General features: G+C 33.5%; 1 protein-coding gene across 2 annotated transcripts in view; it reads left to right on the top strand.

The window, feature by feature from the left end:
• The first annotated feature begins 33 nt into the window (after nucleotides 1-33).
• Nucleotides 34-13,531, top strand: part of LOC128220350 (uncharacterized) — a 29,756-nt gene continuing 16,258 nt past the window's right edge. For both annotated transcript variants that reach the window (XM_052928710.1, XM_052928709.1), the window contains exons 1-13: nucleotides 34-91; nucleotides 2,132-2,234; nucleotides 3,241-3,258; nucleotides 3,824-4,003; nucleotides 4,158-4,337; nucleotides 10,008-10,187; nucleotides 10,566-10,763; nucleotides 11,143-11,310; nucleotides 11,435-11,452; nucleotides 11,586-11,765; nucleotides 11,917-12,096; nucleotides 12,552-12,731; nucleotides 12,855-13,034. In XM_052928710.1, coding sequence (XP_052784670.1) covers nucleotides 80-91; nucleotides 2,132-2,234; nucleotides 3,241-3,258; nucleotides 3,824-4,003; nucleotides 4,158-4,337; nucleotides 10,008-10,187; nucleotides 10,566-10,763; nucleotides 11,143-11,310; nucleotides 11,435-11,452; nucleotides 11,586-11,765; nucleotides 11,917-12,096; nucleotides 12,552-12,731; nucleotides 12,855-13,034 — 1,777 coding nt within the window. In that variant the 5' untranslated portion in view covers nucleotides 34-79. The remainder of the gene's footprint in view (nucleotides 92-2,131; nucleotides 2,235-3,240; nucleotides 3,259-3,823; nucleotides 4,004-4,157; nucleotides 4,338-10,007; nucleotides 10,188-10,565; nucleotides 10,764-11,142; nucleotides 11,311-11,434; nucleotides 11,453-11,585; nucleotides 11,766-11,916; nucleotides 12,097-12,551; nucleotides 12,732-12,854; nucleotides 13,035-13,531) is intronic.

Genomic DNA, 13,531 nt, shown 5'->3' with positions numbered 1-13,531 from the left:
TAATATAGAGACAGGCGTATGTAGGTATTGATCATTACATGTGCCAAATATAAATGACGACGATTTTGGATAAGGAAAGATGGCGTTTCAGGTAAACTTAACTACATTATTTAAATACCCAACGTTCATATGTTCAAAGAATTGCTTCATTACATTTGTGACGGAAATTGTTTGATGGTCGATGCATTTGTTACTGAATTCAGAATCATCCATATTAAGAAAGCTTTCTTTTTTAAAGAAACTCATGTACTGACCTTTTTATCAATGTAAAAAATCTGTTTTATAAAGAAACATGTTTATAATTATGTAGCTGTCAGTAAAACTTTACGTTAAAGAATTTAAGGAAAAATGCCTGGTGTGGCGTTTGTTTAAATGGTTTTGCTGTTGCTATTACGTAACGCGACAAAAAACAACGACACTTAATTCCGTATGTTTCAAACCACATAATATGTAGGAAAGCATTTCGCTCCAATACCAAATCGACCTACCGCCATTTGGTTAGTAATTGGTTAAAGTGAATATGCACCATTTCGAACACCTGGGCCATGAGCAATGCCTATACAGATGGGTCATCAATTAGCTCGGACATGAATGGTATTATAAACCAGTCAATTATAACCACGCCCCCATGCCCGGGGAAATTTGACTTTCGGTCCAGGCAATCCCAGGTCAAATCCCCGTCCTATGGGGACAAACCGCTATTTAAATCACCGTCAAATGCCCCCACACCCCGGGGACATCCTAGGTAAGGCCCATTTTCCGCTATTTTCGGCACGAAACCAAAGACCACCGCGTTCACTCGGCACTGTGGGACCACTTTAGGCTATAGAAAGTCAATATACTGTCATTTGACTTACGTGCAACATTTTAGAATCATGAATTATTTTTTTACTTAGTAAACCAGTATTTCATTATCAGCGTTTTGCAAGTAAAGGGTTCATATTGCTTACAGTCGTTAAAACCGTTTGAATAGATCTTAACCTAAAGATGTATTCGTGAACAAAAAGGGACCACAGAAAATGCAATTTAATGGAAAAGATTATTACCACATAGTAACATTTATGTGTTATGATATATGTTAACAACTTTTTAAGCTAAAATATCATGCGGATACATTATGGTTGGTATATTAGAAAACTTTATGGAGAGTGTTATAAAAACAAATATATTCTTGACCGGGACATCGTCGGATACACCCATACACTACTGCTCTTTTTGCTTCGTTGGGTATCGTGGGCGAATTGGCTACGAAAATCTCGTAGTTATTAATTATTAATGAGGCATTTCATTTTTTCCATGAGGTTCCAGATGATCTCCGTAGAAAAATTCTTGCAAAAGCCGGATTTGATCCGAGTCCGCCTTTTCAGGACAATACATTTGTGAAAGAAGTCTACACAAGTCGGTCAAGATAGCTACTGACACAATAATAATAGGAATCATGCGAAATAATTGGAGGAAGAGTTCACTATTCTGCTTCATGCGTTTTCATTAAAGCGAGATATTGTCATTTAATTTATCCGACAGTATTGATGGGGCATAACGGAATTATGTACCGTGGTTGCTGACAATGGACCTGGAAATTTCGCAATGTTAATCATGTTTGGTGGACTGATTTCAGGGTTATTGTGTCCTTCTTTAACCATAGCGGTGATGAGTTCGATCCCAACTCTGAGACACTACTATTTTGGCCTTTCAAAAAGGACACTGTTCCTATTTCTGCCCATGACAAGGACCCGACATTTATTGATATAAGCATTCAGATTTCCCCGTAATCGAGATATGATATATAAGTATATACCAAACTTGTATTCATCAAATACTTAAATGTATGAGTTATTTCAAAGGCGTTCAATTTACAAGAAGCAAAAATGTATGATTAGCTTAAAGCAGTTTACTCAATGTCAATATTAACAAGTGTAAAAAGTAAAATATTTCCATATGCTATATTCGATATTGAATATAAAATGAAAGAGCTCTGTAATTCAAACGAAAGAAAAAAACCCGTAAATACCGGACTGCACCAAAGATATTTGTGTTTTGTTACAGCAACAGCAAGGATTTATTAAAGGTTACGGGCTTTCAATGCAACAGTGGTATCTAGATAATTAGCTTATCTTACCTCAATTTACAGAAGCGGACGATCGTTATCGTGATTGGTTTAGTGGTCATTGTCGTTGCAATTGCACTTGCAATAGTGTTCGGAGTGCGGTACTCCAGGCATTCTACAGGCGGCTGTGAGTTTGAATCTGTGCTTGAATATTGTATAAATAGGTACTGAAGCCTAGCATAATAATAACATACCATAAACAAGTAAACTAAATGCAAGTGACCGGATCAAGTAAACGCAAGTTATATACTCAGAAAATAAACGTTGAATAATTCAATTGTCATTGAAATGTTAAACCAAATATAATCTGAACTGAACACATGTCATTACATCTGCCTCATGCCATCTTGGACATTGAAATAACGACTCCTGGGACCAAAGTCAACAAACGTTTCTTTACCTCAAAGTTGAGATCAGTTTACACAATTAATAATCTAGATGGGCTGGGACAACCTAATCGATAAATAGTTTGAGTTGATTTACAATTGATAGCATTTGATGGGTTTTATTTAATGGTCTTGTATTGTATTCATAACAGCGTTGATATGCATTAATAGAATGCCATATTTAAGCTTAATGATTGAAATGATATTTGAAGATGACTATTGTACTTCAAATTAAATATAACAATTATTTAGTATATATCAGTGGCCAAAACTAGCAGTGTCGATCGAGAGACAATTTAAATGTCAAACTACTATACGCATAACGCATAATAATAGCAGTAGACATAATTGAATTGATATCTTTGTACTAAACAGTTGCATAAGTGTTTATTGTGGCAATATTTTACAATTTATCTATGCCTATCAAAAAAATTCGAATGAGCTTTTCCAATCATTTAGTTAAATGTATTTACTTTACAACGACTATGAAACAAGTTATAACAACATCATATAATTCACCAGCGCTGGCGCGATTAGCACGATAATGTGGTCTTGTGTTGTGGGGGAAACCGGAGTACTGGTCGGAAACCAACTAGTCTGGCTTGGTGGCCACTAACCAAACTCACAAGCGAACAAACCGGACAGAACCTAACCCTTTAAGATTAGCAAATATTGTTTTATTCTTTTATATATATTTATTTATCGATTTATCAAAACCAGTATTCGTTTCATTTTTCGCTGTTTCAGACACACCTGCAGCATCAAGTAAGTTAAATGTCGAAACAAACTCACTCTTTTTACAATGGAACCCTTAAATGAATATCGACCTGCAATGACTTTTAAGGGAAAGGATGCATATCCAACTGTTCGTAGATTTTTTGTCGTTTTTATAAATGTGTTGAAAGGCTAATAATGAGAGCCAATGTTGATGATGATGATGATGATGCAAAACATAGAACTTACTATGTTCAGCAGCCAGTTAATATTACGGTTTGGTCGAAGTAATCCTAAATGTTTATTGATTGGTTAATATTCATCCAATAATTGACTACTTACCAATCATATCTTTGTATTGAGTCAACAATCCAGAATATAATCTAAACTCATTAATAGTTTATACAGACTTATCACATGTAAACTTATACTATTTCTGCTATTTATGGCCATATTACGACATTTTGTAACATAGATTATGTGAACGATCATGTATATCTAAGTTTAGTAAAAGAGAAATATCGAAGCCAACGTGTATTACACCATAATGTTTTTGATATGTTTTTAAAGGCAATAATTCAAACTGAAAATGTGAGTTTGTTGGTTGTTTTCAAAGATTGTTCAGGACTTGATCGCCCCTTTAACGGTGACGTTACATACAGCAATGAAACAAACATTGGCAGTATAGCAGTGTTTGCGTGTGCGTTAGGGTACAAAGTGCAGGGGCCGCAACTCAGAAAATGCTCCATAAGCGGACAGTGGGTGCCAGGAAATGGTACAACTTGTAATCGTCGAGGTAATACTTGAACTAGTTAATATAGCAATGACAGCCTTAAATTTACGTTATTTATTAGGAAATTATAGAAGCCTAGAACATGATACATTAACAGATTGCCAAACGTCAATATTAAAAATGTATCCACCTTATTTGAAAATGCCTTTATTCTTAGGATGCGGGCAGCCTGAACATTTAAATAACGGAGAGCTTGCTTTCACAAATGGAACTTTCTTTCGAGACAGAGTAAGCTACCTATGTAACGTTGGATATACGTTACAAGGCCCAAAGATCAAAACGTGTACAGATAACGAGAAATGGGAACCAGTTCAACCTAACCAATGTGAGATACAAGGTACAAACAGGAAGGGACATAAGATGTGTTTCTTTGGATTTTTTTATTTAATGAAATGTAAACTAAAGTGAAACAGTCAGAGGTTAAATATCTACTGTAATCATATTATGACGTGCCAAAGTCAACCAGACAATATATATGATATCAGAAACAACTTTACATTAAATCTTTATTGTTTTGTTTACCGCTTGTAAATAATATTCTATTTTCAGACACTTTATAGGTCCTCGATCAATATCCACATGACATCGCCTTTCATAAATATAAAGCATTATTGTTCGCTATTATAATCATACTTATGTTAAATAAGCCAAGTATGCTTCTCATGATTAAAAACTTAATATTCTAAACAAATGTAATAACTTTAAGATTTTTAAATATTTATTTCAATTAACGTTATAAATGAAACAGTTTTTCTTAATTAACATTGTTCTTCAAGTGCACATAAAACATTTAAAACTTAAGTGGTATATATCAATACCATATAACATATTTCGTAATAAAAACATTCTGTTGTTGCAATGGTTAAAATTTGTAAAACCCTCCATGGTCATGTAAATCTTACAATTTGTATAGAATTTCTACGGTCATGTATATCTTAGTCATTGGAATAAACCTTCAACGTTCATGTATATCTGACTCATTGGTATAAACCTTCACGGTCATGTATATCTTACTCATTGGTATAAACCTTCAACGGTAATGTATATTTGACTCTTTGGTATAAAACTTTCACGGTCATGTATATCTTACTCATTGGTATAAACCTTCACGGTCATGTATATCTTACTCTTTTGTATAAAACTTCCACGGTCATGTATATCTGACTTATTGGTATCAACATTCCACGGTCATGTTTATCTTACTCTTTCGTATAAAACTTCCACGGTCATGTATATCTTACTCATTGGTATCAACCTTCCACGGTCATGTATATCTTACTCATTGGTATCAACCTTCCACGGTCATGTATATCTTACTCTTTTGTATAAAACTTCCACGGTCATGTATATCTTACTCATTGGTATCAACCTTCCACGGTCATGTATATCTTACTCTTTCGTATAAAACTTCCACGGTCATGTATATCTTACTCATTGGTATCAACCTTCCACGGTCATGTATATCTTACTCTTTCGTATAAAACTTCCACGGTCATGTATATCTGACTTATTGGTATCAACATTCCACGGTCATGTTTATCTTACTCTTTTGTATAAAACTTCCACGGTCATGTATATTTGACTTATTGGTATCAACCTTCCACGGTCATGTATATCTTACTCTTTTGTATAAAACCCTCACGGTCATGTATATCTTACTCTTTGGTATAAAACTTCCACGGTCATGTATATCTTACTCTTTTGTATAAAACTTTCACGGTCATGTATATCTTACTCTTTTGTATAAACCTTCCACGGTCATGTATATCTGACTTATTGGTATCAACCTTCCACGGTCATGTATATCTTACTCTTTTGTATAAAACTTCCACGGTCATGTATATTTGACTTATTGGTATCAACCTTCACGGTCATGTATATCTTACTCTTTGGTATAAAACTTCCACTGTCATGTATATATGACTTATTGATATCAACCTTCCACGGTCATGTATATCTTACTCATTGGATAATCTTACTCATTAGTATAAATCTTCCGTGTTCATTTGTATCATACTCATTGGTATAAACCTTCCACGATCATGTTTATCTAACTCATTGATATATCTTACTAATTGGTTATTCTTTCATATTTGTATAGACTTTCTCGGGCATGTATATCATACTCATTGGTATGTCAGACTTATTGGTATAAACCTAACATTGTCATGTACATCACACTCAACCGAATAAACCTTTAACGGATATGTATATCTTACTCATTGGTAAAAACCTTCAATGGTCATGTATATGTTATTCATTGGTATAAACTTTCCATCGTCATGTCTATCATACTCATTGGTATACACCTTTTACAATCATGTATATCTTACACATTGGTATATCTTACCTATTGGTATATCCCTATCAGTGGTATAAAACTTCCACGGTCATGTATATCCTACTCGTTGTTATAAAACTTGTATACTCATGTATATCTTACTCATTGGAATAAACTTCCACTGTTCATATATATCGAATTTATATTTTTATAAACCTTCCACGTTCAAGTATATCTGACCAACTGGTATTTTCCTTCCACGGTAATGTACATCTTACTTATCGAAAAACCTTGAATTTCCATGTAAATCTTACTCATTGGTATAAACCTTCCCTGTTCATGCATATCTTACTCATTGGTATGAACATTCCCTGTTCATGCATATCGTACTCATTGGTATAAAACTTCCACGGTTATGTATGTCTTACTCATTGGTATTACCTTTCACAGGTATGTATATCTTACTTATTGGTATAAAAAGTACATGGTCATGTATATCTTACTCATTGCTATAAACCTTCCACGTCCATGTATATATTACTCATTGATTATATACTCCCCTGTTCATGTATATCTTACTCATCGGAATAAACCTTTCATTGTCATGTTTATCTTCCTCATTTGATTAAATCTTCCACGGTCATGTATATCTTACGCATTGGTTTAAACCTTCCACGGTCATGTATATCAACCATCCACGGTCATTTATGTCCTACTCATTGGTATTAACATTCCCTGCTCATGTCTTACTTATTTGTATAAACCTTTCATGGTCATGTATATCGTACTCATTAGTAAAATCCTTCCTTGTTCATTTATATCTAGCTCATTGCTATAAACCATCCACGGTCATGTATATCTTACACATTGGTTTAAACGTTCCACGGTTATGTATATCTTAATCATTGGTATAAACCTTTCATGGTCATATATATCTTACACAATGGTATAAACGTTCCCTGTTCATGTAAATCTTTGTCATTGGCATAATTCTTCCACGGTCATATATATCTTAGTCATTGGTTTAGATCTTTGACGGTCATGTATATTTTACACATTGGTATAAACGTTCCACGGTCATATGTTCCCTGTTCATGTATGTCTTAGTTATTGGTATAAACTTTCCCTGTTCATGTATAACTTAATTATTGGTATCCACCTTCACTGTTCGTGTATAGCTTACTCATTGGTTTAAACCTTATATGGTCATGTATATCTTTCTTATTGGTATTAATCTTAAATGGTAATGTATATCTTACGCATTGGTATAAACCTTACATGGTCATGTATATCTTTCTAATTGATCTAAACCTTAAATGATAATGTTTATCTGAATTATTCGTACAATTCTTCCATAGTTATGTGTAGGATATCTATTGGTATAAACTTTCCTCGATCATTTATATCTTACTCAATGGTATACAACTTTTATACCTTCCATGGTCATGTCTATCTTACTCATTGGTATAAACCTTCCATGGTGATGTCTATCTTACTCATTGGTATAAACCTTCCATGGTCATGTCTATCTTACTCATTGGTATAAACCTTCCATGGTCATGTATATCTCACTCATTGGTATATACCTTCCATGGTGATGTCTATCTTACTCATTGGTATAAACCTTCCATGGTGATGTCTATCTTACTCATTGGTATAAACCTTCCATGGTCATGTCTATCTTACTCATTGGTATAAAGCTTCCACGGCCATGTATATCTCACTCATTGGTATAAACCTTCCATGTTCATGTCTATCTGACTGATTGATATAAACCTTCCACGATCATGTATGACCTACTTATTGGTATGAACATTCCCTGTTCATGTTTATCTGACTCGTTGGAATAAACCGTCAACGATCATTTATATCTTACTCATTGGTATACACCTTTAATGGTCATGTATATCTTAATTATTCGTGAATACCTTTCATTGTCATGTACAATGTATATCATACTCAATGGTATATACCTTCGATGGTCTTGTATATATGACTCATTAGTGTAAACCTGTCTTGTTCATATATATCTTACTCATTGGTATACACCGTCCACGGTCATGTATATCTGACTCATTGGTTTAAACCAGTCTTGTTCATATATATCTTACTCATTGGTATAAACCTTCCGTGGTCATGTACATCTCACCCATTGGTATAAACAACCTATGGTCATGAATATTTTACTAATTGGTATAAACAACCTACGGTCATGTATATCTTACTCATTGGTATAAACAACCTACGGTCATGTATATCTTACTCATTGGTATAAACCTTCCATGGTCATGTATATCTCACTTATTGGTATAAAACTCCTACGGTCATGTATATCTTACTCATTGGTATAAACAACCTACGGTCATGTATATCTTACTCATTGGTATAAACAACCTACGGTCATGTATATCTTACTCATTGGTATAAACCTTCCAATGTCATGTATATCTTACTCATTGGTATAACCAACCTACGGTCATGTATATCTTACTCATTGGTATAAACCTTCCATGGTCATGTTTATCTGACTCATTGGTATAAACCTTCCATGGTATAGTATATCTTACTCATTGGTATAAACTTTCCATGGCCATGCATAGCTACTATTGAAATTGGTATGATCCAATTAACTGAGTTAGTTAAACACCCGATATAATTCATTCCTTAAAACAAACAAACAAACACAGTAGTTGTTTATGGTAGCGCTTGATGAAGTTTACAGTAATTTATAATAATCGTTTTACACATGCATTATTGTGTTGAAAGAGATGAGCGAATTACTTAATACGGAGAAATATTTAAGAATACAATAGAAATAAAGTAGACAAGCCAAATCTCCCAAACACCATACTGTGACTTTATGGATAGGACAGAAGAAGAAACATATCAATAGCTAACTTAGTATACAAAATCTACTATATATTATCTGAACAGAGAGCGTCTCGCCATGCAAATATATAAAACATAGAAATATGACCATCGTTGTGATTTTATTGAAAACTCTCTTTGATATAAATAAAGTTATGTTAAATGAAAACTGTTCTTCTATAGTAATATTGTAATTACTTCAAGACAAAAGATCGAATGAAAAAGTAAAAAAAAGAGTGAACAAAAACTTGATTTTGCATATGGTTACAGGTTAAAACTTGAAAATTACGGACAAAACAATGCTATTTTTGCTACACACTGAACGTGAAAAGTATCCATTACTTAATATTTCTACCGATTTAAAGATGTTGAACATGCAATACTACTGAGTATCTGAGGTAAATAAACTTATATGCTAATATGAAAATCGCCCTCAGTTTCATCTGTATTTTATAAAAGACATAATCTGTATTTCAAAGGGTTTAGTAAAATATGTAAGAAATCAGTAACTTTGAACCAATATTTAAAATAAACAAGAGTCTATTTTATACATGACTGCGCACTGTTTCACCGTAGACAGTTGAATGAGGATCGGACCTATAAAATGAGCTAACTAATTGTAGCGCAATCTAAGGAATTATGTCTTACTTAAACTGGTATTGTTCGTTAATATATGTACTACCTGAGCAGCCTTGTCCATAGATATTAATACTTCAAAACAAATGAACCAATGTAGTTCAAGACAATACCTAGTAAAAGTTGAAGAGATGCGTCATTATAGAACCAAGTGATTTATTAACTCGATGTTTCACATAAAATAGCATGTGTTAATAAATTACTCTTTCTCATCTGAAATAGACTGTGGAAGTCCTCCAGAAATTAGCAATGGAAACATGAAATTCAGCAATGGAACTGTTTTCGAAAGCAGTGTGACGTTTCGGTGTCAAAACGGTTACAGGCTAGATGGGCCACAGGAGAGGAAATGCTCCAGCCAAGGGATATGGCTACCGGAAAATAAAACTGGGTGTAACGCCTACGGTATAATTAAGTCTATTAAAGATCATACTAAAGCTATATTCTTATTGCCTAACCATAAAGTGTTTTATGATAAAATGCACGGACAAGCCCAACTATCAAGATAATAAACCTGTCATGATGTACTAGGTTAGGACCAAATCATCCATACACGAGATACACAAACGATTGAAATCAACACAAATGCATCCAAACAAATATAGCTTTTAATGATTGGGTCACAGCCTTTAACCGTTTAGTGAAACAAATATTCAATAAAAATGAGTTAACCGGGTGTTTTAACTAGTTAAACAGTTCATAAACATACAAATATATACATAAACAGTCGTTTATATTTAAAAAAAATGCACTGATATATAGTTTTCTTATTTTTTTTTTCAGAAAGGACTAACCTCTGCCCCAAAATTAATGCTACAGAGATTGATAATCTCCCATTACGGTTGATTGGTTATAACTTAACGTCGGATGAAAAACCGCTGTGTGACTACTATTTACAAATTGGATGGTATTCCATGCAAGATTATGTTTTAACGGACTCAACTGTGCAATGTGGAACGGTGCACTCATGGCGGAGATTAGGTTAGTAATCTGTAACATGAAAGTGATCAGAAATGTTGAGTTTTTCGTAACAATAGAAGTGTAAATATGACCAGTCGCAGTTGTGTGTTTTTTTGTTTGTTTGTTTTTTTTGTTTGTTTTTTTTCAAATGCATACCGGGTTATTAATATCTTTGGGACTGTTGTGTTATGCTTTAAGCACAATAACTATATTCCGAGAAGTAACAATACCTGTTTCTTGATTGTTGCAGTATTAAATACAAACTGAATTTACTCATAATAATATCCTTATTTAACTTTCGACTTCAATTCAGAAAAGCATGTCTGGTATTCAGCTAGCAAGATATCTCATATATGTACGATCATCGTAATACATATTACTCTATACCTTCCACGTTCAGGTGATCTTCCAGTGGATATAGGCACAATTGAGGTGTTAACAATGTGCAGAAGTACAGGGAACGGATCATGCGATGCCACAATGACAGCCCGAACGACTCGGTGCAGTGACGGAAACTACTTGTTCGAGCTGCAAGACACGAATAGATGTCCAGAAGCTTTTTGCTTAGGTATATGTTAATTTGAATATGCCATTCATACATTGAAAGCATTCCATAAACATTATGACTTGGTTGTATTGTGCATTCGTTCATGAAGTTCGCAGTTGAAACCAATTTAATCTTTCTTTTTCAGAAAAACGATCAACAACTGGTAGGCGTTAATAAATATTTCAAGTTTTTAATATTCAACTTGTAGTATTTATTTATAATGTTATTTCTTGAAGTGTTGCCTTTGCTCATTTTAATATAATATATGTGTCCGTCATTATGTAAATGTTTTTCAGACTGTGACAATCTGAATAATCTGAGAGACGGGAAGATAGTTTATACCAATGGAACTATGTTTGGAAGCGTCGCATATTTTAAATGTAATCTTGGCTATGAACTTGATGGCACTCCTGAAAGAACTTGTTCGGGCTTTGGTTTTTGGCAACCAAGAGGACAAGCGTTTTGTTTACCGATAAGTAAGCTTTGTTTCGGGTTTAAATTTTAATATTGACTTTTTCCTTGGTTAATTTATATTCAGCAAAAAGATGCATAGCAATACTATTGTTAGGTTTAATCAAAGGAAAACATTGAAATATCATTTAAAGTTGTTTGTTTATATCATGTCAGAATGTGAAAAACTTGAATCGCTTCAAAACGGGTTTGTGAAAGTTTCGAACGGGCGATTTCTCGGAAGCGTTGCCACAATGATTTGTGAAAAAGGCTTTAAACTTTCAAGTGCCGAGTATAGAACTTGCTCTAAATATGGAACATGGGAACCAGGACCTGCTTCAGAATGTTTCCCTATTGGTATCTCTGGTTCATCAATATTACAAACGTTTAAAGTATTATGTCACTTTTCATAATTACATCGTTTTTAAAGAGAATCATAGTCTACGTACAAAGAGTTAAAATAGCAGTGGATTGATTAAGATGTCCCAACATGTATTGATAAAAAAATATTTTGACACAAATGCTTTTTTATCATTAAAGTGTTTGAACATTTATATTATTGTTAATCCACACCAATCACTAAATTATTTAAGTGTAGGCATATACATGACATATTTACTATGTAGACATCATGTATCGGTACACCGACTCTGTAGATCATTTATTTCTTTTTGGATAATGGAACACGCACAATTAAGTGAAGCAATAATTAATTGATTTTTTTTCCATTTAAATATTAAACATTAAATCATTTCAAAATGAGACATTATATAGAAGGCAAAACTCATTTGATATATTTCCCTGTACTTCAGACTGTGGAAATTTGACCTCCCTTGCTAGTGGCGTAATACAGTATAATTCAGGTACTTTGATTGGAGACACTGTGTCGTTTAACTGTGATACGGGTTTTGATTTAGTAGGACCTTCAGAAAAACAATGCGACATCAACGGCGTATGGAAACCATTGGAAAAAGTCTTTTGCAGTCATACACGTAATGTTTTTTCATTTTTAATGTTTGTTTTATTTTCTGTTGAAACTTTCTATTTGATAGCAGAATATCGACTTTATTATTTTAGTTTCAATGCATTTCTCTATCCATTTTATTTAATTCCAGGATGCGCAAAATTGCCATTTTTGCCCAATGGAACAATATCATTTTCAAATCAGGAATATTATGGAAGCATTGCATATTTTACATGCGACACAGGATTCATTCTTGTCGGAGATGCTAGGCGTAATTGTAATATAAAGGGACAATGGATACCACAAAATCCCTCTCAGTGTGTCTTAAACTGTACGTAGATATTTTAGTTCTGGCCACTTAATCGCCGTCAGCCCATTCTTAGTAATAGTAATGCGTTTGAGTTTTAACATAATATTTCATTCGAAAATCGATGCACATCGCTCCAAGCACAGCGAACACGAGTTGCAATTTAATAAAAATAGATATTGAACGCTACGCTACCTTAGTGTTTGGCATTAGATGTTCACTATACTGTTAAAATTCAATTAGACAATGCGATCCTAAAAATGTATGGTTCGTTCTACGAATTTTCCGCACCTACTTTTTAGGATTATATCATTTGTTTTAAGCGACCACTCCTATTATTCACCACCAAGAACTAGAAACATGCCAACAAACGCTTTCAGGGTCATGTTTAATTATTAAAATGACATTCATTACAATTAAAAGTGATTTGCAAATTTATTTCATTTTCCTAATTTGATTATCTCATTGGTCATATTATATAAAACTTACTCCCAAAATACTTAAATTAAATATGTATTTTA

This window comes from Mya arenaria, chromosome 15 (genome assembly GCF_026914265.1).
Source record: "Mya arenaria isolate MELC-2E11 chromosome 15, ASM2691426v1".
In the NCBI taxonomy this organism is placed as follows: domain Eukaryota; kingdom Metazoa; phylum Mollusca; class Bivalvia; order Myida; family Myidae; genus Mya; species Mya arenaria.
Note: the sequence above shows the minus strand (reverse complement) of the source record. Positions and strands in the feature narration are given on the sequence as shown.